At 34.0% G+C, this 26,366-nt stretch overlaps 1 protein-coding gene across 3 annotated transcripts in view; it reads right to left on the minus strand.

The window, feature by feature from the left end:
* Nucleotides 1-26,366, minus strand: part of SLF1 (SMC5-SMC6 complex localization factor 1) — a 124,479-nt gene that overhangs the window by 23,576 nt on the left and 74,537 nt on the right. For 2 of the 3 annotated variants that reach the window (XM_074206881.1, XM_074206879.1), the window contains 7 exons: nucleotides 25,862-25,915; nucleotides 20,549-20,707; nucleotides 19,665-19,828; nucleotides 12,664-12,795; nucleotides 11,793-11,958; nucleotides 3,353-3,514; nucleotides 1,326-1,473 (listed from right to left, as the gene is read on the minus strand). In XM_074206881.1, coding sequence (XP_074062982.1) covers nucleotides 1,326-1,473; nucleotides 3,353-3,514; nucleotides 11,793-11,958; nucleotides 12,664-12,795; nucleotides 19,665-19,828; nucleotides 20,549-20,707; nucleotides 25,862-25,915 — 985 coding nt within the window. The remainder of the gene's footprint in view (nucleotides 1-1,325; nucleotides 1,474-3,352; nucleotides 3,515-11,792; nucleotides 11,959-12,663; nucleotides 12,796-19,664; nucleotides 19,829-20,548; nucleotides 20,708-25,861; nucleotides 25,916-26,366) is intronic. The other variant, XM_074206882.1, reaches the window with a different exon arrangement.

Consider the following 26,366-nt stretch of genomic DNA (forward strand, 5'->3'; position numbering starts at 1 on the left):
AACATATTTTCTTCTTGTTTTTAAAAAATTTTTGCAAAGGCCACACAGCTAGGTAATTATTAAGTGTCTGAGACCGGATTTGAACTCAGGTACTCCTGACTCCAAGGCCGGTGCTTTATCCACTATGCCACCTGGCCGCCCTTTTCTTCCTTTTTTTTAAGACAGTTAATGTAGGAGTTTGTTTTGCACAACTATAAGCATATATATGTATATGTACCTGTATATGTATCTATATCTGTATATGTATATGTCTGTCTGTCTGTCTGTATGTATATTTGTAATGGGTTTTGCTTCTCTTGCTTTTTCAATGGACTGGAGTAGGGAAGAAGGAAGAGCAGCTGGGGGAAGCACAATAGATATTATGATTTGTCTAGAATCAGGATGACCTGAGATCAAATCTGACCTCAGAAGGTTATTATCTGTGTAACTCTGGGCAAGTTATGTAATCCTGTTTGCCTTGGTTTCTTCATCTGTAAAATGAACAGGAGAAGGAAATGGTAATACCTTTGCTGAGAAAAGCATTTATCACATGGGGTCACAAAGAGTCAAAGACATGCCTGAAAAATGACTGAACAAGGCAAAGAATGTGAAACTGAAAATAAAATAAAATTGAATCTAAAAAATAAAATCTTAAAAAAAAATCTGAGCAGCTAGGTGGCGCAGTGGGTAGAGTACTGGCCCTGGAGTCAGGAGTAACTGAGTTCACATTAGGTCTCAGACACTTAATAATTACCTAGCTGTGTGGCCTTGGGCAAGCCACTTAACCCCATTTGCCTTGCAAAAACCTAAAAAAAAAAAAAAATACCAAGTCAATAGGAAATCTCTACTCACAATTAAATGTGGGATTTTTATTTGCAAGCCAAATGCTCAAAGGAATTTTTATGCAGCAATGTACTTCATATATGAAGTTTAGTTGGCTTTCATGTTCTGTCTAGTACTCATTACAAACTATAGAATAGCATTTGTCCCTTATTTTCTAATGTAATTTAAAATAAATTGCTTCAAAATGGAAAAACAAATGCTTTGTGAATTCTTGAGATATATAAATGTGCACTGTTAATAGTTTAATAAGAATTAGGAACAAAAAGTTGAGTCAATTGGAAAAATATTATAAATATTTGCTAAATCCTAAACAAAAAATATAAAAACTAATTCCTTGAATAAGGCAGAAAAAACCGTATGATTTATAAATTTTTTGTAATTTTGTAATTTTACTTTTTCCATTTACAAGCAAAGATAAGTTTTCAACATTCATTTTTTGTCAGGTTTGAATTCTACATTTTTCTACCATCCTCCCTTCCCTCCAAATTTATCTAAAAACTTACCATCACAAGAAACAGCAACATAATTTTCTAGTTCATCAGACATATGTCGCATCACATTTCTATCTTTTTTAAGACCAAGAAATATCCAATATTCTACTACTGCTCCAAGAATCTCAGTCAACAGATAAGCCATTTCGTTTTTGAAGGCCTAATAGATGAGAAAAATTATTTTTAAAAAGGAAATAAGTGTTTAGAAAAATATATTAATCATGTACGTGGTATTAAAAAATTTACTGTGGGAAGTAACCTTAATTTTAAATTTTATACTAACTAAAAGTCAGATACCTAACATGAATATGTAAGTCTTGAAAGAAATAGATATGAACTTACTTAGAAACAGTTTTGGGGTCATATAGAAACCCAAACTGACATCCTCAGATTTCTTCTAGATTTAGGTGGAAGGATTAAAGAAAACCAATGTAATTAGTATTCTAGAGGATGCCAGGCAACATCAAGAAGATGTTTGGTTTTAGCTCTCACAGTATATTTGTGACTCAAAGGTCGCCATTACTAAGACTACACACAGTATATATAGAGGAAAGTACTGGCTTGTAACTTCTGCTATTTTTCTACAAAATTTTCTACAGACCAAACTTTACCTTTTTCTAAAACCATAATTTCCAGGAATAGGATTGAAAAAGGAAATGAAGTTTTTAATCTAAATTTAACACCACATAAAACAAGCATCTCTAGATACAAAGTAAAACAGAAAGAAGACTGTACACCAAAAATGCAAATCTCCATTATATAGTTTGCTAAAAAATGAAATGAGTTGTGAAAAATAGAGATTAAGGTATCAAACAACACAATTTGTAACTGAAAAAAATTGCTTAAATTGAATCTTCTTAACTAATGATGAGATGAAAATCAAGTCGGCCTTGTCTATCACGAATATATCTATATTTAATAGTTGAGAAAAGTAAAGTATGAATATTGGTTGATTTTTTTTACCCCTTCTAAATTCAGTACTTTTAAACTCCTCTACAAGGTGAAAGAAACAGTCATCAAATCTTTTTTGTCACTAGAATTTGGTAAAAGTGTACTTTATTCTTCACTCATGAAATTAATTTAGAACTAAGGTGCAAGATAAACTGAGGCCAAAAATATGCACTTCTATTCAGAAAATACCAAATTGACTTAAAAAACCCCAACACATAGCCAAACCTGTTTTCCTCTATCAAAATAAATATTTCAGGTTCCTCGTAAGAAAGATGGTGATATTGCTAACCTCTTTATTCCTACATTTGGCAAGGGAATATTTTCAAGTGCTTGTCACAAAGTAAGAGTTTTATAAAATGCTTGTTGTTGACTGACTGATAGATGAAAAACTCTGACAACTTTAGAAGTTTTAAATTTGCTTTGAATTTTCTCTTCCCTGATGAGGCAAATTCTTTTCTTCAATTTTAATTTAATTTTATTTTTTGCTTAGACAGATTGCGTTGAAAGAAAATCTTCAGAACTGAATGCTGGTAAGTGGTCTTAGGATACCAAAACCCAACATTGTCCAACATTTGAGTTAGTGGTTTAAATACACTTTTTCTCTTTACTTTTTAAAAAGTTTTACTTTTATTTTTTTCAATTGCATGTTATGAAAGTTTTTCAACATTCATCCAATTACATATTTATAGGTTGTACATTTTTCTACCACCCTCCCTTCAGATGTCAACAGTCTATTAACCAAAATTTTTCAGGGTAAAGGAGATTTCAGGGAAAAGACAATAAAAGGATGATAGCAAAGTTTGAGCATTCTCTAACTAACTTTTCTTCATAACACAGCCCCCACCCCCCACACCTTTGAGCAAAGGTTCCTAAGCTAAGTCATTGAACTTGTTAAAGATTTAAAAAAAATAACTATTTCAATTTAATTGGTTTCCTTTGTAATCTTGTGTATTTTATTTTATGCTTTTAGGGAGACAGTTAGCATTGTAGTAGAAAGACCGCTGTGCCTAGAAGATCTTAGTTCAAATTTGATCTCAAATACCTAATGGCTCTGTGACCCTGAGCAAAAGTTTACTTAAATTGCTTACCTCAGTTTTCTCTACTAAAAATATTAAATTGTAAGAAGTGATTAACACTTGCTGTATATAAATGCTTATTTCTTGCTCTTTCCATTTAAACATACTTTTCTGAGAAAGGGTCTTATGGGCTTCCAGTTGATGACACAAATGAGGATCAGAACCACTGAAACTCTGTGGAGTTTAAAAGATATAGAAACTGGTTCTAAGACATGCCTAAAATCCTTGTATATGCCAAAAACCACCCATTGTCCTTATAAAAGGAAGCATTTTTAACTAAAGATCTTGGTTCCCCCTCATTATAACTAGTTCTTTTGCCTGAGGTTGTGGGGACACCCACATCAGAGGATAGATCACTGACACACTGCTCCTCAGGTTACAAACTCCCTCTAGTCATGGAGATCACAACTACCTATGACTTAGTACAAGTCTTAAAAAAAGAGTTGCTTGAGAATAAAAGAGATTAAGAGATTTGCTCATGTTCATATAGACATTAAGAGGCAGAGGTAACAGTTGAACCCAGGTCTTCTTGACGCTATATATTCATGATGTACATTGGTCTATGAAGTACTGAAGTTATTTATGGTTGCAATTTATGTTCAAATACTTAAACACTACAGAAATTGCTTTGGAAAAGGAAACTACAATAGTGGAACTGGGTTGGAACATCAGCTCTGCTACTTACTGTCTCCATGTGCCAATTGGCCAGTCACTTAGCCTCTGAGTCTCAGAGTCCTCATTTATGAAATAAGAGGCTGTACCAGATGACCCCCAGGAATGCCCAGCTTTAAATAAAAAATCCGGAAGAAAACTCAATGCAACAAACAAGAAAATGGTTCATTTGCTAAATGCTAAGTGTGGGAGCTGTTTATTGGTATCCCAATAGCTCTATTATCCTACATACTGTCCACCAGGGTTAACTTAATTAGACTTTGAGAACAACAAAAACTTATGCTCATGGTTGTGACATGAAGCTTCTGCAACATCCTGTGTGCCTCTTGAATCACTGAAGAAAAATAATACCCAACACAGAAAAGCAGCATTGTGAAGAGAGAGCTGTGTCCTGGGAAGTAGCAAGCCCTGGATTCAGTTTCTGCTTCTGACAATTTGCTAGCTAGACAAACATGACATTGCCTTAGGCATCTCACTAAGTTGGAAGGAGTTAACAAATAGAAAAAAATCACAAGTCCTTAATGCAATGAAGTGTGGTTCAATAAAGTTTTATTGTTGAGTACATTTTATTTTTCAGTCATTTTCTTAATATTACTAATAACTCTATTAATTAGAAGAGAGTTAACAGAACACTAATTAATATAAGCTTGAATATTTAATTAGTCAGAGCAAATACCAAATAAAGTATTTAACATCTGATCTTAGTTGCACAGGACAATATTTCTTAAAATCTATTCTGTGATGAGCTTAATCATCACTAAAATATACATTTCAGTATAAAATGGCAAAAAAGACTGCTTGTAAAAGCATGAATTGCTGTGATGTAGTTCATTTTTAAAGAGTATATTGAATTTAACATAGTAGAAACAAAACTGTCATATTTTTGTGTCCCTTTTGAATCTTTAATTTTGTTTTTTAAAAAAATTATTGATGCACTTTTTAATAAAAAAATTAAATCTCTATTGCTACCATTAGCCCAGTTCCCCAATCCAAACAGGCATCCTTCCTTATAGCTTGTAACCAAGATAAGCAGTAAAACAAATTGATACACTGGCCATATACCAACCCTTTTTCAATGAACTTTCCATGCACATGATTTCAGCTGATTTTCAAATAATCTTGTGATGGAGACAGGTTAGATAAATTATATTATTCTCATTTTATATACAAAAGAGAAAAATCAGACTAAAAAGGGGTTTACTGGCACGACCTTTTTTTGATAAAGATGTGCAACTAAAAAGTAAAACAAGTCTTCAGACTTCTAATCCAAGTTCATTCCATCCACCCTGGTGGCAACAGGATGCTAGGGATAAGAGTACAATAAAAAGGACTAAGACAATAAGCTAATGTACTACCAACCTTTTCAAAACAACAATAGGAGTTGACATTTATATTGTGCTTGAAGGTTTACAAATATTTAACAAACATTATTTCCTTGCATCTTCACATCAAAGTAAGCACTGGAGGTAAAACTGTCCCTTGCTTTACAGATGAGAAAACAAAGATACTGTGATATTAAGGGATTTGTCTATGGTTACTAATTTCCTAAATGTCTCAGGTAGGATTTGAATACAATAGTGCTTTAAAACAGGAAAGAGTATTAGGTAGAAAGAATCCATAATCAGGACCTACATAACCTGGGTCATAATTAGAGTTCTATCACAGAATAACAATGTGAATGCTACTAAGTGACTATATTTCTGAAGCTGTTTTCCCATTTGTAAAAACAAAGAGATTTAACTTAACATACTCTAAAGTATAACTTTATTTCCTTCCACTGAAGCAAGATAGAATATGAAGGAAACTATATATAGGAATTTTAGAAAAAAAGATGGCAGCCAACATTAGATCACAATTCTACAACTGGAAGAGGACTCTGGTTCCAGAAAGACTATCTGGTACAATCTCTTCATTTATAGATAAAGAAAGAGGCTAAGGAAGAGTAACTTGAGAAAATCACAAAAAAACATAGAAAGTATCAGAAAAATGATATGAACCCCATTCTCTGATTCTAGAGCTACTGACTCTATCCATTGTACCACACCATCTCCTCTTTCTTACTGACAATTATGAAAAAAAAAAGAAAAAAGAAAAACCCATAGTTGGGAGAGTGAAGGGATATTCTATAAAAATATAGATAGCCTAACTTGTTTACCTTGTGATCTGCAATTCTAGAGTTGCCTCCATTTTCATATAAGGGTGTCCCAAGGAGAAATGGTAAAGATATGCTCTGTAGCTGTGGCCATGTTGAATCTGCAGCCCCTTTAAAATAAGAGACACATCCCACCTCTGCCCTTTGCCAAGGAAAACCCAAAGCACTCTCAGATTCATGACAATGAAATTCAATGCCACAATGTCATTTGGCAAGACTGGCTGATTGACATTATGACAAAACAACATTAGCATAAACTGAGGACTTCTGTTTAGCTAATGACTTAAATTGAATGCTTCAATGCTGTAAATCAAGAAACAAAATGCTTTACCCTACTGAAAATGATGTCTGTGAACATGCATGGAATTCTTTAAATTGAAACTGCCAAAGAGACTGAATTAAGTACAAGAATGAATTCTAATAGTGAAAATTAACTTAATAGAAAAAGTCCATATGAATAAAAAATCTTAATCAAGTCTTAAGAAATATACTACTAATTTGAAGTGTTTAAGGTTAGTTTGTTAATATCTAATAATGCTACAATTTATGTGGTGGTAACTGCTAAACAAATATGTTGCTCTTGTTTATAAAGTGTAATAAAAATCTTCAAGCTAAGTACATAAAATCTGTTACTATTTACAACTTTAGTCTGCTTTCTAAGCATTTTCACATTGGTAGTAGTCCTTTGGTGATTTAGTAAACTGTGAAAAATGCTGTGGTCTATATTATTGTCTTCAGATATAATGAGCAGTTTCATCTAATACAATCAAATGGAAGAAAGGAAGAAATGTTCCACAAAGTGAAAAGACCTTTTTATCTGTAATGATTTTAGCATTTAAAAAAATAAATGAAAGGCAGATTAAGCTGAGCAAGCACTTGATAATCTATAAAGAAGTTACCAGTTTTATCCAGCATCCTCTCATTTAAAGACGAGAGTACTATATTTAGTTCTAGTTATAATGAATGTTTTCTGTTCCTATACCCTTGTGCAACCATGCTTCTTTTTAAACCAGACAAACACACTGAGAGTGCCTACTCACCAGTTTCAACTGTCACATAGTAAGGGGCCTGTGTCCCAATTACCCTGTAGAAGAACAGCTGAATCACAGAGCTGTGGCTAGGACAAGGGGACAAGGCATGGAGAACACACTATGTACTTCATTGCAGAGCAAATTCCCTTTTTAGTCCCTAAATCTTAGAACAGTTGCCAGGTGCCAATTAAAAACAAATCAAAAACAAAAACCACACAGCTATTTACATCATATCTCTGACAACTGCCTAAATGAAATCCTAAAATTAATAGTTATTATTATACTATTGAACAAGCATTATTCTGTCACCTGCTACTGCCCCCACTTCTAAACCTGATCAGATAACATTTGTGTAGTGTTTACTATGGGTCAGGCATTGTGCTAAGGGCAATTCAATTATTATCTCATTTGATCCACACAACAACCTTGGGAGGGAGGTGGGTGCTATTATTGTATCACCCTCTCCCCATCCCCATCCCCCATCCTTCCCTCTCTGACTAAAACTATTAAATTTAATCAAGTATAGAAAAACATATGTATATGAAAAATTAAGACATATATTTTAGACCCTAAGTAGTCAGGAATTGTCTCAATTATCTCTGAATACACTGCTTTGCAAGTTTATGTGAGACTTTACCACAAAATGAATAGGGAAGTTTACAGTGTTAATACTGAGATTTCTGAAGTTGAACAAGGTTCAAAAAACTTGAGACTGGTAATATGATGACCTTTCTTGCTTTCTTAGCAACATATATAAATAGTTTAGCTAACTGAATAACAGTAAGGGTCAACAGTTCTTGGGAGTAATGGCAAAAATATTCTACAATTAAATTAACACTGGCTGTAGATAAAACTGACAGAAGGTATAATAAGTTTCCTTTGGTCTCCTCCAAAGGATGTGATGACTTTGTATAATGAAATTTGATCTGATTTGGGAGAATTTTGTTTGATTTGGAGATTAAAGGACATTAAAACTTCAATGGGAGTATTGTTACAATGATAGACATCATCCTGCTCCCTTTCCATTCTATAAATGGAAGATCCCTCTTTCTCATCCTGTATAGCTTATTTCGTCCTCTTGTAAGGACTGTTATCAAATATGTTGCCTTCTCCTTACTGGTTTCAATATGAATTTTAAAAAAATTACAGCTGGATCTTTAGACAGAAACCCTCAGCTAGAATATCTCTACATGGAGGGGAGGAAAGGAAAGGGGAAGAAGGTTAGAGCAGCTGGGCAAAGAGGGGAAAAATTAAAAAAAATTCACAAAGATACTTGATCAGTTAAGGTGAATATCCTAAAGGGAGACTTTTCTGATATATACTGAGCCTCTGAGAGAGCAGAAAACACACTGAAGGAGATCTCAGGTTGGGCTGAGCTTAAGCTTCTGCAAGAGACTGAAAATAAGGAAATCCAAAGACATTTTTCTCATTCACTATTCAGAAGTTTTCCTATTAATTTGAAAGCTTGCCATGATATGCACACAATATATGAACAAATAAATAGCAAAGCTAGTAAATTTCTGTTCAGTAGTTTACAAATAGTTTTGCTATAAATTTACTTTATAAACAAGTTTGGACATGTTGTTCCTGGGTGTCTTTTCCATGGAAGTCTGGGGATATTAACCATGCATCTTGCACTACTGATACAAGCAACAACGAAGCCTCATTTGGAACTTTATCTTGAACTTCCTGTATAATCCAGACAATGATTACAGGTCCTATGGTGTTTCAGACTCAAATTTCTATCTCCTACCTTTATACCTGAATAAAATTTACTGTACTTTTAGAAAGCCAGGTAACTGCCATTGTTATCACCATTTATATAATGCTTTAAAATTTGCAAAATGTTCCATAGATATTGTTTCATTTTATCATCACTAAAATCCTGTGGGGTAAGTGTTATTATTATCCCTACTTCGTAGGTGAGGAAATTGGGGGCAGATAGAGGTAAAAGACTTGCCCAGAGTCATATAGCTATTAAGTGTCTGAGGCTTGATAAGAACTCAGGTCTTCCTGATTTCTGCCATTCTAATTTTATTTTTTTAGGTTCACAAGGGAGTTAATAGAATCATTAATATTATCACTATTTCTAATAGACTGGTTGAGGCCTTGGTATAACAAATAGCTTAGATGCTAGATTAGTAAATGTAAAAGATACTCATGATTATAGACAGTATTCTCCAAGAAGGATTTTTCACACATGGAAATGAACAAAATAGAATGAGAAGCTGTGAACTGGTTTTAATATGCATCATTAGAAGAAGTGCTCCTATAGATAAGACCCATTAAAGTACAAAAGTAAATATAAATGTTTTAGGTTTGGTGAATGTGTCAACCATGAGTCAAATTTATCTATTTTTCATAAAAAAACAGGAGGTTGAACTTACTAATACTGAGAAATTGGAGAAGATGAAGACATAATGGGGAGATTCATATCAAAATTATAGAGTAGAACATATAAAACCAAATAATTCATCACTGCACTGAGAGACCTCTCTCTCTGGTCATTGTTCTAATTCAATTTCCTTTGATAGGAAGCATCTTGTCTAGTGAGTTTTTATAATTTCCAAAGAAACAGTATTAAAATCTTCTGTTTTCATATGACTGTCATTTCATACAAATAAATGAATACATACATACATATATGTGTGTAAGTACATTCACACATACACACAATATATCCCTAACCCCAGAGAAAGTCATCTGTAACAAAGAAGAAGGGAAGGGGAAAAAAAACAGTTCAAAAAACTTAAAACTATATATATATAATGAGTCTGACAGTATAGGCAATGTTACAGTCAATGGTTTTTCCCCATTTAGGGACCTGGCTTGTATTATTATACTCTATTCTGAGATATTTTGGTGGGGCTGAGGGTAGGTGAGAGTTCTCTTCATTTATATTATTGTAGTTGTGGTTTTTTTTTTTACTGGTTCTGTTAATTTTACTATGTACTAGTTCATGTAAGTCTCTCATGCTTCTCTATAATTTTCATATTCACCATTTCTTACTGTGCAATTATATTCCATTACATTCATGTACCACAATTTGCTTAGCTATTCACTAATTAGTGGGTATCTAACTTAGGTGAATTATTTGGTTCTATAAAAAAATGCTACTATAAAATATTTCGGTGTTTTCTGTCTTTGATCACATTGGGATATATGTCAGCTAGAAAAATTTCTACATCAAAGGGTATGGATATTTTAGGTAGTTTATTACAATAATTCAAATTTTTCAACTGGAATAATTAGATCATTTTAAAGCTCAATCAAAATTATATCAGAGTTTCTGTCTTTCCACAGCTCTTCCAACATTGATTAATCCTACCTTTTGTCATCCCTGCCAACCTGCATACCTTTATACCTTATATTCTTAGTATATATAAATATATATCAAATATCAAGCAAATTGGTTCTTTAACCTCAAGTAAATTGAAAGTGGCATTGGCCACTAAGCAATTAACAGTACTAAAGTTTAAATGAGATTGAGAAAGTAGCCTATGGTGACACTACAATCTCAATTCAAGTGACATCATCAACCATTACTCTTCAAGGCACTGCTCAAGTCAGTGACCTGGATATACCACTTCTCCTTTCCTATTGAAAGGATAAAAATATTTTTTCCACTATTTTTACTGCCAATCAGATAGCCTATCAAATAAAAAAAATTAAGATAGGACAAGGCTAACTCAAGTCAGAAATGGATCTATTATATCTAATATAAGGGAATGAGAAATCATAGTATTTGAACTGACAAAAAATTTCTGAAAACTGGATAAAATTTGGAATTACCTGAGAAGTTCATGTCTATGATCTTCTAGAAGTTAGAGAAATAAGATCTAGGCCTGTTACTATAATTGTCTGAACTGATGGACAAAGACTGTTGTATGTCTATAGAAACAAAGAATAACTAGGATTAGAGGCATTGGTCAAGATCGGAAATCAGAATAATGACCCTGTAATAGCCTTTAAGATTTTTTTCTTTTTTAGAACTCATTTGTTATTTCCCCAGTAACCTACTGAAAACTTTTATGGTTTGTTTCATCTTCTCTGTATTAATAGTCTTTATGCATTTAAATGTAAACAGTGAAAAGATACAGCAAGCAATGAAATTAGTATCTTACACTTAGTAAAGATTTTCTATGGTCTTTAATCCCAAAGACTTGTCATTCTAAAACCTCTTAGTAAATAGATCTACTTATGAATATGTGGCAGAGATAAATATTTTTAATATAGAGACTAAACTAGAGAGGCAAAAAAAAAAAAAAAGAATAAAGAATGTTCAAGGCCATACAGGTGGATAGAGCATTGGCCCTGGAGTCAGGAGGACCAGAGTTCAAATTCGGGCCGCAGACCCTTAATAATTATCCAGCTGTATGATCTTGGGCAAGCCACTTAACCCCATTGCCTTGCAAAAACCAAAAAAACTAAACCAAAAAAAAAAAAAGAATAATCAAAAGCACCTTTCCCTTAAAAGAATATATATATATATATATATATATATATATATATATATATATCTATTCTTTTATTCTTTCATGTGTATGTGTGTGTGGGGGTTATTTTTAGTCATCATAATAAGGCAAATTCTACTCACATCATTAGATCTGAATTTCTGTTTTTGAAAATATATAGTCCAATCCAAAAGCATATTTATTGGTTTGGTAAAAAACACTGAGCTTTCATTTCCAGACCATAAGATTTTAAGAAGAAAAGCATGTTCTGAGACTTTTAGGTTCTGAGAATCTGCCTCTTCATATAATCTAGGAAACAAAAGTTAGATGTAAGTCAATTTGATTATGGTAGTTGCTTGGTAGAAAGTATCAAATCTCCTGTCAAAATACAAACAAGTTAGGCAATTTTAAAATACAAAACAATCACTATTTTTGATGAGTAATGTATAAAGTAATGATGACAATCAACTTCAAACACTGAGCTAACATTGAATAAATAGAAAAATAATTATGAAGAAGAGATGAAAAAGTATAGGATATAAAACAACTAACAATGTACATATATTGGATGTTCAATTTCAGGATATGGAGCTGAAAATTTCCAACACTTACATGTACAAACTGAATAAGTGAGTGTTATGTCCAAAAAAAGTTTTTTCACTTAAGTATTCAATTACTAAAGAATAAAACATTAAAACCTGAAACATGAAAAGCCTTCCACCTTTGTGAATAAAATTAAACACCTATCCAAATACATAACTTGGTGAAAATGACATGTGAACTGTGAAACAGGAAAAAATCCTAAATAAACTATCACTCTATTAGTGATAGAATTTATCTTTAATGTCAAAAACTTAAAAAAAATCCCACAACAATCCTACTTTTAAAAATTGTACAAAAATAGACACAAAAGATGACTTATTTTTTGGATAAAACTTTAGAAATAAGGTAGAAAATAGGCATATAAGAACAAGGCAAATGGGGGAGGAAATGTCCCTTTATGTAAAAACTCACTTGTGATTCAGATGCTGGACTTCACTTTTCACTAATTTGCAGAAGAATGTTAGTAATGCCAGCTTCAGCATCTTAGACACAACAACTCCTTCTGAAATTGGGTGACAAAAATTTTCATTGAAGAGGCAGGACCTGACAAACAAGAACCCAAGAATTCTTAAGATTCAAACAAATTCACTGATTAATTGATGGACAAGTACCTCTTTTAAATAATGCCAGAGTTTAAATAACAGTTTAATCAACAAATTATGTAACAAGTTAAACAAAGCAACATGATTAATATTTGTGCCTCCTTTATAAAAGTAATGAGAGGTCAAACCCTCCAGCAGTTATCCTTCTATTACTTAAAGCAATCGGTATATTTTGTCATTGCATGTTTTAAAGAATACAGACTTAATTTCTCTAATTCTTTTCAGTGATTGCAATGTTCAACTGTCTTGTTATTGTCTTCACATCTTTATTTCTCTGATAAATGGGAGTAGGATGAATACTGAACTTAATTGATATAGGCTCTTGGCAAATACAAAATTACCTTGAATACTTAATGCTCTCAACTTTACCTTCCTCTTTTCCACTAAATCATCTCCATGTTCACTGTTTAACAAAGCAGTTATGAAGTTTAAAAAAAATCACAATTTTGTTTCTTTTCAATCTTCTGGTGTTTCTCAAAGAGTGAGAGAGTCAGATTTACTTAGAGGCACAGAATCACTGGAGCACATTGGGAAGATCAGCGATTCTTAAGTCAGAAATTCAGGTTCCAGAAACTCTCCTCTGATATTCCATGTATGACCTTAGGCAACTCACAACCTTACTGGGCTTCAGTTTCTTTATCTGAACTATGAAAAGGCTGAACTGAATGGTCTGAGGTCCCTTCTAGGGTTCCATCTATAATCTATGAGCCACAGACATAGGATGAAAATATAATTTCTTCCATAGTCATATACCAATGCTATTGGTAATATTTTATTACTTCACTCTCATTCTTTGTTCACTTACAAAGTTTGTATCATGTTATTGACATGTATTGTTATTTACATTTACTTTTTTCCCCTATCAACTGCCTATCGAGGTAGTTTGGTGGTATTAGGTATTGTTTTTCATCATTTTTTCCCCTTATCCATAGACAGTTAGTTAGTATAGGGCATAAAGTACCAGAATTGGAATCAGGATAGACCTGAATTTAAATTCTGCCTCAAACACTTACTAGCTGTAAGACTCTGAGAAAGTCACTTTATCTCTCTTAACCTCAATTTCTTCATATGTAATCCTAACATTTATTTCTTAGGATTGTTGTGAAATGTAAATGAGATAATATATGTAAAAGCACTTAATATTATTATTGCTATGACAAACCATGGCTCAGCTGAGACTATCTTCCAAATGAGATTAGAAAACAAGGCCCTCTAGAACCTGGTTCCAACTTCTTTATCCAGTTCAAGAAACACTCTGAATATGCAAAATGCCTTTCTTCGCCCTTCTTTTTGTCTAGCATCCCCCCAGGACTGCTGAGAGAGAAGTTTGGTGGAATGAAACGAGCATTGGCTTTGGAGACAGAGAATTGAGGGGGGGGGGTTCCCTAAAAGAAGAAAAAAGTTTCATTCTATTTAATCTATTTATTAAATGCTTACACAGGCAGGGCTCTGAGGAAAGAAATTAAAAATGACAGTCTCTGCCATTAAATAGTTATTATCTAATAGGGAGATGAGTATATTGGGGTTTTTTTGTGACATGGACCCCTCTGGCATTCTGGTGAGATCCCTTTGCAAAACAGTATTTTCAAATGTATAAAATACAAATACAATGGAATAGAAAGGAAATCAGTTATATTTAAGTAAAGATTTAATCCCCGCCCCCTTCATTTAAGTTCATGGACCAGAGGACAACAACCCATAAGCTAATTGTACACAAAAAATTATGAGTCAGACTGAAGAGAAGTCAAAAAGGGGTACAAGAGAAAAGCAATGCATTTTCCTGAAGGGCTCAGCCATTAAAAAAGGGAAGACTTTTAATAGGCCAAGTTAGGAAAGAGAATGATCTAGGAATGGGGTGCTATGTGTAAAGGAAAGAATGAAAAGTTGACAAGATGGCATGGAGAAGGGGCAATAAGGAGGAATTCGTATTGGCTGAGACTTCAGATGAATACCACTGATAACTAAGGGAAGCTAAAGCCAGACTTTGGAAGGCCTTGAATGTCAGGTTAAAGAGTGTGTTCTATTGCAAAGACAATGTCAGGTGGGAAGGAGGGGAGCAAAGAGGATATCTGAGCTAGAAATAACATGATTAGACCTGATGATTAGCAAGAATACCTTGGTATGAAGGTTGAAATGAAGAGAGGAGGGACTAGAGGCAGACTAACAAAGGTGGGGAAGTCACTTAAATCTCTGCCTCATTTCCTCTTCTGTAAAATGAGCTGAAGAAGGAAATGGCACACCACTCAAATGGAGGTGGACATGCCTGAAATGACTCCAGCAATCTGAGAAGCAGCAAGGTTCTGAGTTGGCAGTCATAAAGGAGACAGACGCTTGTCATACTGTGCAGACAGGCTAACTGGAGGCTGGGAAATGACTGGATATGGAAAAGTGATAGAAGTGGAGAGTCAGAGGTGACGCCAAGGGTCCAAGTCTGAGGGATTTAGGGAATGGCAATATGATCAAAATAAATGAGGGAGGTTATGAAGGAGGAGATAGGTTTTGGAGGGAAGATGATAAGTAGTTTGTATCTTTATATTACCCTTCAGTTTGAGGTGGTAATAGGATAGCTACATGGAGATGACTGTCAGGCATTTGGGAACATAAGTCAGAACCCCAGGAATTGTCAGTTCTGGAATTACCTATTTAAAGAATAGTCTGAATAGAGATGGTAATGATCCGAAGACAGAGCCTGTGAGATGGCCACTCTTAAGGGATAGAGAGAAGAAATGGAATCTGAGTAACCAAAAGGGAATTTTCAGAGAAGTAGGAGAACCCGAAGAAAGAAATATCACAAAAATGAATATGGAATAATATCAAGAAAGAAGTAGCACTGAATGGTTACTAGTGTCAAGAGCTACAAACTAGTTATAGAGAACTGTGATTGCTGATTATACTCATCAATTATGAGTTTACCTGAGACCTCAATACAGTGGTAGCAATGCAAACTAGATTACTGGAGATTATTAGTAAATGAATAATAAAGAGAGTCAAGGATTATAGAAAATTGAAAGTTAGTTGTTATAGTTAGAAAGAGATGATAATTGTTTGAAGATATGACAAGTTCAAAAGAAGGGTTTTTTGGTATAGGGAACTGACCATGGAACAGTTGAGAAAGGCTGAAGATAATACAGAAAGGCAATGGAAGCCAAAACATAATCAAGTTTCCCCAACTAGACCAGTCTCAAAGGTTAAGAAAATGTCTTATAACTTTGAGAAAGAAACAGAAAGAGGGAAGACAGAAAGAAAGACAGTATTTTGGGAAGGGTGTGCATGCAGACACAGGTACATGTGGAGATCATTTCTACATTTAATACAGTATTTCTCTCCTTTGTAACATTAAGAGTCATTTCATTTTGCAATAACAATAGTTTCAAAGAATAAGAAAAACAACCAAAAAGCATAGTATGCTCACTCTAGTCACTAACCCAATGGAAATAAAATAAAAAATACTGTTAAGGTCTCTATTTGACTTTGATAAATAAGTTATATTCATCCTAGGAAAAAATGGGTTGAAAAATTTTTTAAATTTCTCTAGGTACAAAAATTAAAGTTAGTATTTATAGTAACACAGTAAAATATAACTAAAAGAGTAAGACCTCAAAAATATTTCTCTAAAATAATCATCCAGAATTAATCATAGTTGGAATCCATTATGGAGAATAATGGATTCTCTATGGAGGATTTTTGGTAAAACATGGATAATAGTACATAGGGTAAGAAGACAGGTGGATGAAGAAGGTGTGTAGGAATTTGAAATCCAGGTTAATAAAGGAAATGTCACTGATGAAACACATAATCCAAAAGAATCAAAGTTTCTTACAATTTCTTATAAAATTTCTTACAGTTTATTTCCCAGATTCTTGAATATCCAAGTAAGCAATTTCTCTAATATATTATTGATGTTACTATGAAGAAGCATCTCTAAAGTAAGTGAAGACATCATACACTAGGTCTGAAGTTGCTTTTACCTCACTTTAAGGGATTTACCTTAAGAGATTTGAAAACAAAAATCAATTTACATTTTTATTACCAGGATAAAAGGATAATAGAATAATATAATATTAGAGCTAGAAAAATCTTGAGAGATAATTTAACCCAATTTCCTCATTTAATAAATGCGGTAAATGGAAATAATAAACAAAAATTCAAAGAATAAAAATGAAAAACTCGAACATTCAACATAAAGAAATAAATCGGTATACCTCAAAAATTTTAGGCTTAATTTGTTGATTCTCTCTCTTCATACACATATACATACACACACAGTTTTTAAAAATTCAAATACTTATGCATTATTTTTAAAAATCAATAGTTTTGTAGTTCTAAGCAAAAGAGGAAGCTTCCAATGTACACATAGCTTGTATTTTAAAAATTCATTTGAAACTAAAATGTTTGAAAATCAGAATACAGGATTATAGATTTAAAGCTGTATGGGAGGAGCTCTAAAGTTCTATCAGAATCTCCTAATTTTACACATAAATTCTCACTGAAATATTATGGTTAAATGCCTAAGTCAGCTCACAAAATCCATTTTAATCTATTATACAGCTAAAGCATTTAAATAGTAGTACTATTTTAAGTACATCTAACCAGCATTTGTGATTTTTTTTTAAAGAAAATTTATTCTTGTTATTCCAGGATTAGCTCTCTATACCTAGGAACACCATTGGAACAAATGAATCTGAGGCTAAGAGTTAAATGACTTCCCAGAGGTCATAGACCTCTCAAATGTTGGAGGCAGAATATGAACTCAGTTCTTCTTGACTTCTGGTGAAGCACTCCACTCACTACTCCACCTAGCTGTTGTTCTATTTGTTAGGAAATTTTTCTTTTTATAGGAGGACTACAAAGGATTTTTTGTAACTTCTATCCACTGTTCTTAGCTAGTTCTACCATTGGAAAAAAAGTGGAACAAACTGAATATGTTCCTGGTGATCACTTTTGAAATATCAGATGGCTCTTTAAATAGAGGTCTCATTCTTTAGACTAATTATCCTTAGTTTTTTTGAACTAATCCTTATGTTGTATGAATATGAGGTCCAATACTGTTCTGCTTCCTCATCATGAGATTTTCATCAACCTATCAATGACCAACGCAAATGTGGCACTCAGAACTGAACAAACCACTGAGGACAGGATCTGACTAGGGCAGAATGCAAAAGGACTGTCACTTTATTGGTCCTGGACAGTAGTAATTTCAATGTAGTTATAAAGTTTCATTAGCTTTTTGGCTATCACATCATATTCTTGATTCATATTCAGCTTGTAAGCTACCACCCAACCCACTCATCATTTTTAGTCAAACTATAATCTAGTCATGTCTCACTGTCTTATATGGGCAAAGTTGATTTTTTGTGCTCCAGATGTTTGGGCTAAATTGGGAAAGCTAAGTTTGGAGAAGGCTTATACAAACTGTGATAACTATCTTTAAATATTGGAAGAGTTTTCAAGTGGAAAGATTTAATTTGCTCTGCCTATTCCAGAGGGCAAGGCTGTGTGCAATGAATTTAGAAGCTGTAGAGAGGATTATTTAGGCTCATTTTTTGGAAAAATTCATAATGATTATAAAAGTGTTCAGGAAGGAGGATTTCTATTCCTTGTGGTCTTTAAATAAAGAATGGATTATTACTCAATAGGAACACTGTAGAAGGGATTCTTGGCTAGCAATGGGCTGGTCCAGATATGACTCTGAGGTTCCTTCAAATTCTTTAATCCTGTGATTCTGTAACATAAGAAAGAGTTGGAGAGAGACTATACATAACTAAGTGCAAAATTCTGTGGAAAAGACTTTAAGGGCTTCAGTAGTTCAAAGAAAGAGGAAGATTAATGAGGGCTGGAGTGATCAGAGATGATTTGAACAAGGAAGTGGGCTTCGAAGTGGGTCTTGAAGGAGTAGCAGCATTTGATAATATAGTGTGAGTTCTGGAGACAAATGGGACAGGGACCATAAGGCAGAATTATTAAGTATCTTGAAAGCAGACAGAGAAATCTGGACTTTATGGCAGATCCTGGGAAACTACTAAAATTCTCAATGTGATGAAACCAGTATTTGAAGGCAATTAGCCTGGCACAGATATGACAGAAGTGGGGAAAGAGATTAGATGACTAGATTTTAGGATGATCAGTTCAGAGGCTTGTAATTTAAGTGTACTGAGGAAATAAGGGCTTGAAGACAGAAAGTCAATGGAAGTAGGGGAGGCCCCTGAAGTTACTTACAAGGAGAATTATTACTGGGAAAACTCAAAAATAAGATTTTGGGCTAGGGAGACAAAGAAGAAGCTATTTAGAATGACAAAAGAAATTACCTTTATATAAAATCTACTACTGATTTTAAATTCACTATTTTCCTCATCTTTTGAAGTCCTACTTTAGGATTCACTGTGGCAGGGAGGTGACCCTGCGTTCTTGAAAAACATGACCTCAGGGAAAAAAAAAATGACCTCAGACTGCAAAGTGTCACACTTCAACAAAATGGAAAAGTTTCAAATAAAGGCCCAGTGATTTACCATCTATCTTTTTTGTCTGAGGAGAAAGCTAGTTAAGTTTAGAAAGGTTCATCACCACATTTCCCACAGTGTAGTGAATTTTTCAGTTACAAAAGCTCTTAAGGATTTCTATGAAATCACAGATGGGTTGCAACTTGAATTGGAGGTGAAAATCCATATTAATGAAATCATTGATTTTCATAAGGCTTAAGTTTTTTCCTAATGAAAAAATTATTCTTCTAAAGAACTATCTATAATAACATACTCTATATCTATCATATTCAAAATAATCTGAATTTATATTAATAATCTTAAATTCCCCTACCTGATAAGTACTTCTACAAAAGACCATGTTCCTTTCATACAATTTGGACATTGGAAGAATTCTAGATAATAACTCAACATGGCAGGAGACTTCCAAGGAGGATGAAGATGCAGAAGAATTGACAAAACATGGAAGAAGCGATCAATCAAGGTCTTTACATCACCCTGTTATAAGATGAAAGGAAACAGTTGATTACTGATGGCTGTTTTTTCTATATATTTTTTTGCATCTATTGTGTCCCTCCTCCAGGTCACCTGTCTTGCAAATGTGCACTCTTGTCTAAAGAAATTACAGGGAGGTTTTATTATCTCCCAGTGTAATTCTAAGTAATGGATCCAGATAACTCAAAGAAAGTAACTCAGTTAATTAAATCCCAAGCTTTGGTAGAATTTCAGTTAGTAGTGTTTTTTGTTTTCCCTGAAATGACACTCCCAAATTGGACTTCACATTAAGAAAGTAGTTTTTAAAAATATGACTGTCACTTAATGTGATTTCATGAAAATTTTGTTAATAACGAACAAATCAAAGGTCCAGATCCTCCAACATAATACAATGCAACAACCATTTTAAAAGTTTATCTTCCCCTTATGCCTTGAAAAAAATGAATATGATTTATGTGCTAGAATGGTAGCTTACCAAATAAAATTCTAGTAGACGTAAAGCATTCTAATACATTAAGGATATTCTATCTTACATCTAAGGCTTAATTATAAAAGAAATGAATTTTGTGTTAAGGAAAAAGTTAACAAATGGAAACCAGACTTGAGTTTGGAATTCGTAAAACAATACTGAAAAAGATGATTTACCTGTTAATAGGTACCAAGAACATTGTTAGGCGAAGTTAGTTTCTTTGCTTTATCATGTTTAAGCTTCTGCTTTCTCACCTGTAGCATGTTCCTCAGAAGAGCATGAAGTAGGCAGACTGGAAGAATGTAATGTGGCTGGAGGAAAACTAGTTCCTGAAGTGCTTCTGTAAAGAACTGCCCTTCAATGAGGATTTCAATTATGTTATACACATTTCTGGGAAGCTGAGAGACTTTAATCTGAGAAACAAACGATGGTAAGATTTAAAAAAAACAAACAAGGAAATAAAAGATTTATAGCATACTGGCAATGCGATCCAAAGTCACCTAAGATGCAAGTTTCTGTATCTGCTAAGATAATGTGAACATACATATAGGTATCCCCATACATGCACACACTCATATAAACACCCAGGAAACAACTGCATCCTGAGGAAATAATAATCTCTCTCTCTCTATATATATATATTCCTCTCAATATATAAAGAGAGAATAAAAGACATAAAAGAAAAAACTCATCATCTTTTTTAATAAGTTCATTTTAAAGCAAATTTTGTATTTGTTGAGGATGAAAGCTAAAATACTGTGGCAAGAGTTCTTAAGACTCTAAGTTTCATCATTAGTAGTTTCAGTTTGTCCAATGATGACAATGAATGACTCCTATAAAATGCTGTAGCTTGAGGCAAACAGATAAGGGAAAATTGGGTCCCCTCAAGTACAATAACATTGAATTTCTGATGTGCACTGCATAATGTCCATTGCTTCTAAGAAGAGTATGCATTACACTTATTTCCTAAATAAATATTAACTAAAGTATGTCTGAGGGAAAGTTTAGTTTATTCCCCAATTCTTAGTAATACTGATGCTGCAAAAACAAATCGTTCTTTTTTTATTTACTTATTTTTGGGGGGGGGGACAGTGAAGAGGCAACTTGTTCATGTGCTAAGCTATGACATTATATAATACCTATAATTCTGCATTTATAATATTTTTGAAAAACACTAACAATTCAACAACAATTTAACTTTCCCCCAGTATACTTACTAACAAAAGTACAAGTTTTCTGTAACAGAAAAAGAAACCAATGCCTTTTCAAGATAAAAATGACTGACAATAATCATAATTAGTTATAACTAACATTTATATATATGGTGCTCACTAAGTAGCAGGAACTGTGCTAAGTGCTTTAAAGATAACCATCTCATGTGATCCTCATCACAACTCTGGAAGGTACAACTAGGTGCTGTTACTCTCCCTAGATACTTTACAGATACAGAAAGGGAGGCAAAAACAAGTGAAATGGTCAATCCAGTTTGTAAATATCTGAGGTTGAATTTGTGGCCACACAATTAATAATTGTGAGAGCTAAGACGCTTCCTCCCTCTACATTCTAAACTCCAGGGGCCTCTCAGATAGGTCAATGGAGGAACACACTCAAAATCAAACACTCCACAATATTCTACCACCTCCCAACAGGTAAGTTTTATTTCAAGATATGTCCAATATTGATGAGTTTATGATACATAAATATGGTTGGTCACAGACTGTCTGGGCTTCAACTCCCTCAACTGTAAAAAATGATGACATCTAGGATCTTTATTCAGCACTAAAAGTCTTTGATAGTGGGACTAACTCACTCCTATTATGAAATGGAATGGAATATGCGATCAACACCATCAAGGCACTCATTTGGTCTTTCCTCCCCTTGAAAAGTATGGAATAAATCGCATCTAGATGTCACTCAGTATATATGCCTGGCTTTGCAGAAAGGTAGTTGCTGTGAGATCAAAATACAGAATTACGAGACATATAACATATTTATTATCTTTTTCAAAAGCACTTTCCTTTTATTTTTTCACCTCACTACAATAGTCATGTTGTAAAAGTAAACATAATCCCCACCCCCCCCCCACACACACACACAAAGAAAGAGAAAGAAAACTAGAGGGGAAAAAAGTGCTTCAGTCTATATTCAGATACCATCAGCTCTGCCTCTGGGATGATAGCATTCTTTATCATAGATCCATCAGAGAAAATGCTTCAATATTTTTTCCCACAGCCACTGCTAGGTGTACTTCCCTCCATCCTATTCTTCTCCATCCCTATTTATTCTATTCTCTCTCGCCTTTCTCCCTATCACAATGGGGTTATGTGACTTGTCCAAGGCCACACAGCTAGGCAATTATTAAGTATCTGAGACCAGATTTGAACTCAGGTCCTCCTGAATCCAAGGCCTGGTGTTCTATCCATTGAACTAACTAGTTGCCCCATTAATTCCATCTTTACAATATATTATACCTTCATATTCAACTACCTCCAGTGCCTTGTCTTTATAGGTTCCTTCTAACTGCCCTAATAAATGAGAAGGTTCGTATGAGTTATCAGTATCATCTTCCCATGAAGGAATAAAAAGAGTTAAACATCATTAAATCCCTCAGAATTTGCCTTCCCATCTACCCTCTCTATGCTTCACTGAGCCCTGTACTTGAAGAAGAAACATTCTGTTGAACTCTGTTTGTTTCATTAAGTTTGAAAATCCTCTATTTCACTGAATGTCCATCTTTTCCCCTGAAAGAGAATGTTCAATTTTGCTGGGTAGTTGATTCTCTGTTGTAATCCAAGCTCTTTTGCCTTCTGGAATATCATATTCCATCCCTACTGGTCCTTAATGTATAAGATGATAAATCTTGTGTTATCCTAAATAAATAAATAAATTGAATTGAATTGTTTCTTTTTTGGATGCTTGTGATATTTTTTTTCCTCCTTAACTTGGGAGGACTAGAATTTCTCCATAATATTCCTGGGAGGTTTTATTTTGACATCTCTTTCAGGAGGTGATCAATGAATTCGCTCAATTTCTATAATATCCATTGCTTGAAGGATATCAAGGTAATTTTCCTAGAGAATTTCTTGAAACATGACTTCTAGCTCTTTTCCTGGTCATGACTTTCAGGTAACCCAATAATTTTTAAATTATCTCTCCTGGTGTCTGTTTCCAGGTCAGTTGCTTTTCCAATGATATATTTAACATATTTTCTTCTAGTTTTTCATTCTTGTGGTTTTGCTTTGTTATTTTTTGATTTCTCATAAACATCAATTTCACTTAGCTCCATTCTACATTTTAAGCAATTATTTTCTTCAGAGAGCTTTTGTATCTCCTTTTCCACCTGGCCAATTCTGATTTTAAAGGCATTCTTCTCATTGGCCTTTTGGACTGCTTTTTCCATTTGAACTAAACTAGTTTTTAAAATGTTAATTTTCTTCAGTATTTTTTGCAATTTCCTTCACTAAGTTACTAATTTTCATGATTTTCCTGCATTGCTCTCATTTCTCTTCCCAATTTACCTTCTATCTCCCTTACTTTTTTGAGATCTTCCATAACCCGAGAACAATTCATATTTTTCTTGGAGGTTTTGGATATAGAAACTGTGACTTTGTTATGTTCTGAGTGTGCATTTTGACCTTCCATGGGACTGAAGTAATTGTCTAAGGTTGGATTTTTTTTCTTCTTTGTTTGCTCATTTGCCCAGCCTATGACTCAAGTTTAACTCTTTGTAAAGGTGGGGCTCTGTTTCCAGGGTGGAGGGCATACTGCCTCAAGCTTTGGAGGATTTTTGAAGCTGTTTTCCAGAATACCCCCCAGGGACCTCAATTCCTCTAAGGTCTTATGAAAGGCTCTGACTCTCCTGGACTATGTTCTGGTCTGTGGATGACCACAGGCACTCCTCTCTTCCCTGGAGCTATGAGGAGGGTCCTTGTTTTGCTACAGCAATACGGGGTCTCAGACTGTGACCTGGATCTGAGTATGGGCAAAGCAATAAGAATCCTGCCTCAGGGAGGCAAGGGAGAGCAAAGAGACCTCTGCAGGCTCCCCAAACCCCCTTTGCCATGTGTAGGCTGAGTGCTCTGGAGGCAGGTGTCAGGTGACTCCCTGCTGGGTAGCTCCCCAGACCTGCTCCTGGTTCCCTGGGGCTGGGTTTGTGCTGAGGTCTGACCTGCACACTCAATCTGGTGTGGCAGAGTTTTCTCACTGCCTTTCCAAGTTGTCCTTGACAATCCCTCTGCTGAGAAGTCTGAAAACCGCTCCTACTGTCATGGACCCAGGCGCCCCATGGACTGTTCCTGGATGTTTGGAACCAGTGTGGCCTGGGCTATACTTTGCTCCTTTCTAATTCCAGTGTAACAGACCTTTCCTGTAGATCTTCCAAGTTGTCTTGGGCTGGAAAATTGTTTCACTCAATCTTTCTGTGAGTTCTGCCACTCTAGAATTTGGTTAAGAGTCTTTATTTAGAGGTATTTGGAGTAGTTTGGGGAAGAGCTGCCAGGATTTCCTACTGCCATCTTGGCTCTGCTGCCAACATAACTCTTTATGAGGGCTTTGTAATCACATTCTAAGGATTAATTAAAACATTTCAGGTAAAACAAAAATATAACTGAAATAATTCATAGGCTTAAGGTTTTCCATAAAAAAGAGGCCTGGAATACAACAAATCAATTAAAACAAATAGTAAAGAGAGATAATGCATGCTTGATAACACCCTAGAATACAAATAGGATACTAATTTATAGATTAGGACAACCTATTCGAAAAATAGCAAAACTAAATCTACAACATGTAAAAACAGGGCTGTCCAACCTTACTTTTAAAAGTTTTTATTGAAACATCAGACAATATATTTTGATTTGCCATTTTAATGAGAGCTCGTGGTAGTTTGGCTTCATTTACTAAAGGGGAAACATAAATTTGCACCATCCCGAGCCACATTTTGGACAGCTCTGCTGCAGAATATGACTGGGAATAATCATTTCAACTATATTAACCAAAGCCATAGCATATCATAAGTCTAAGGCAGGGTGGTGGAGAGTAAGCAATGCTCCACTTAAGAGTGAGGAAATAACCTGGTTCTAAATCCCATCATCAACTTCTTGTATAATCACAGGTATGTATGAATCTCAGTTTCTTGCTCGGAAAAATGTGCATGATAATACCTAATGGGGTAATTGTGAGGATCAAATTAGATAATGTACATAAATTAATATTAACTATTATTAATAACAAATATTAAGTCTATTTTCCTTTGTTTTACAAATTGAATGCAAACCTGGATAGAAAATGCACATTGATAAGATCACAGGTCCACTGAAATGCTGCAGTATTTATATTACTGTTTTATTATTTTTGTTAGTATTAGAACAGTGGTTGCTACAATTAGCAATAGCTATTTTAAACACATCATATTTAAATACACTACTACAAGTCTTATTGAAACTCTTTTAAGTTTCAGACCATAGAAAATGTACTTAAAATTTGATGGTCAGCTTTGCTGTCAAAGAAAATAGATTTCATTTAAAAGATGGATATGTAAGACAGAAAAAAAAACCTAATTGACTTACCTCTTTACTGTACCCTTTACTTTTACTTAATTCAGTGTAATTGTGTTTCATAGCCTACAAAACAGTAATACAACAATCAAAACAGAACATTTAAAAATATATATATTGAAAATCGTTTAAAATGAATAAATATTGGTTTAAAGGGAGATAATATACTTTGAATGAAAATCCTAATCTGATGTAGCAATTCCTGAAATGTTGGGGGAATTTAATAAGAGGGAGCATCATGTCCTAACTACAAATGATAGCATTAAAAATATAGCACTGTGGTTTATAAAACTGCATTTATTTCTCCCAAGTTAAAAAACATCACCTGATATCATCAGTGACAGTCAATGTTCAGTCACTGGAATACAGTGATTGTATAACCTTTTTTTTAGGACCTTTCACCTGCCCTTCTTAGAATTAATCAAAATTAAACAAATTGGAGATGTTGCTGACCTGTGACAAAAACAATGTTGCAAATTATTATTTTAGCCTCTCAAATTGCATTTAGTTTTAAAGA

The sequence above is a fragment of the Macrotis lagotis genome, chromosome X, assembly GCF_037893015.1.
Source record: "Macrotis lagotis isolate mMagLag1 chromosome X, bilby.v1.9.chrom.fasta, whole genome shotgun sequence".
Lineage (NCBI taxonomy): Eukaryota > Metazoa > Chordata > Mammalia > Peramelemorphia > Peramelidae > Macrotis > Macrotis lagotis.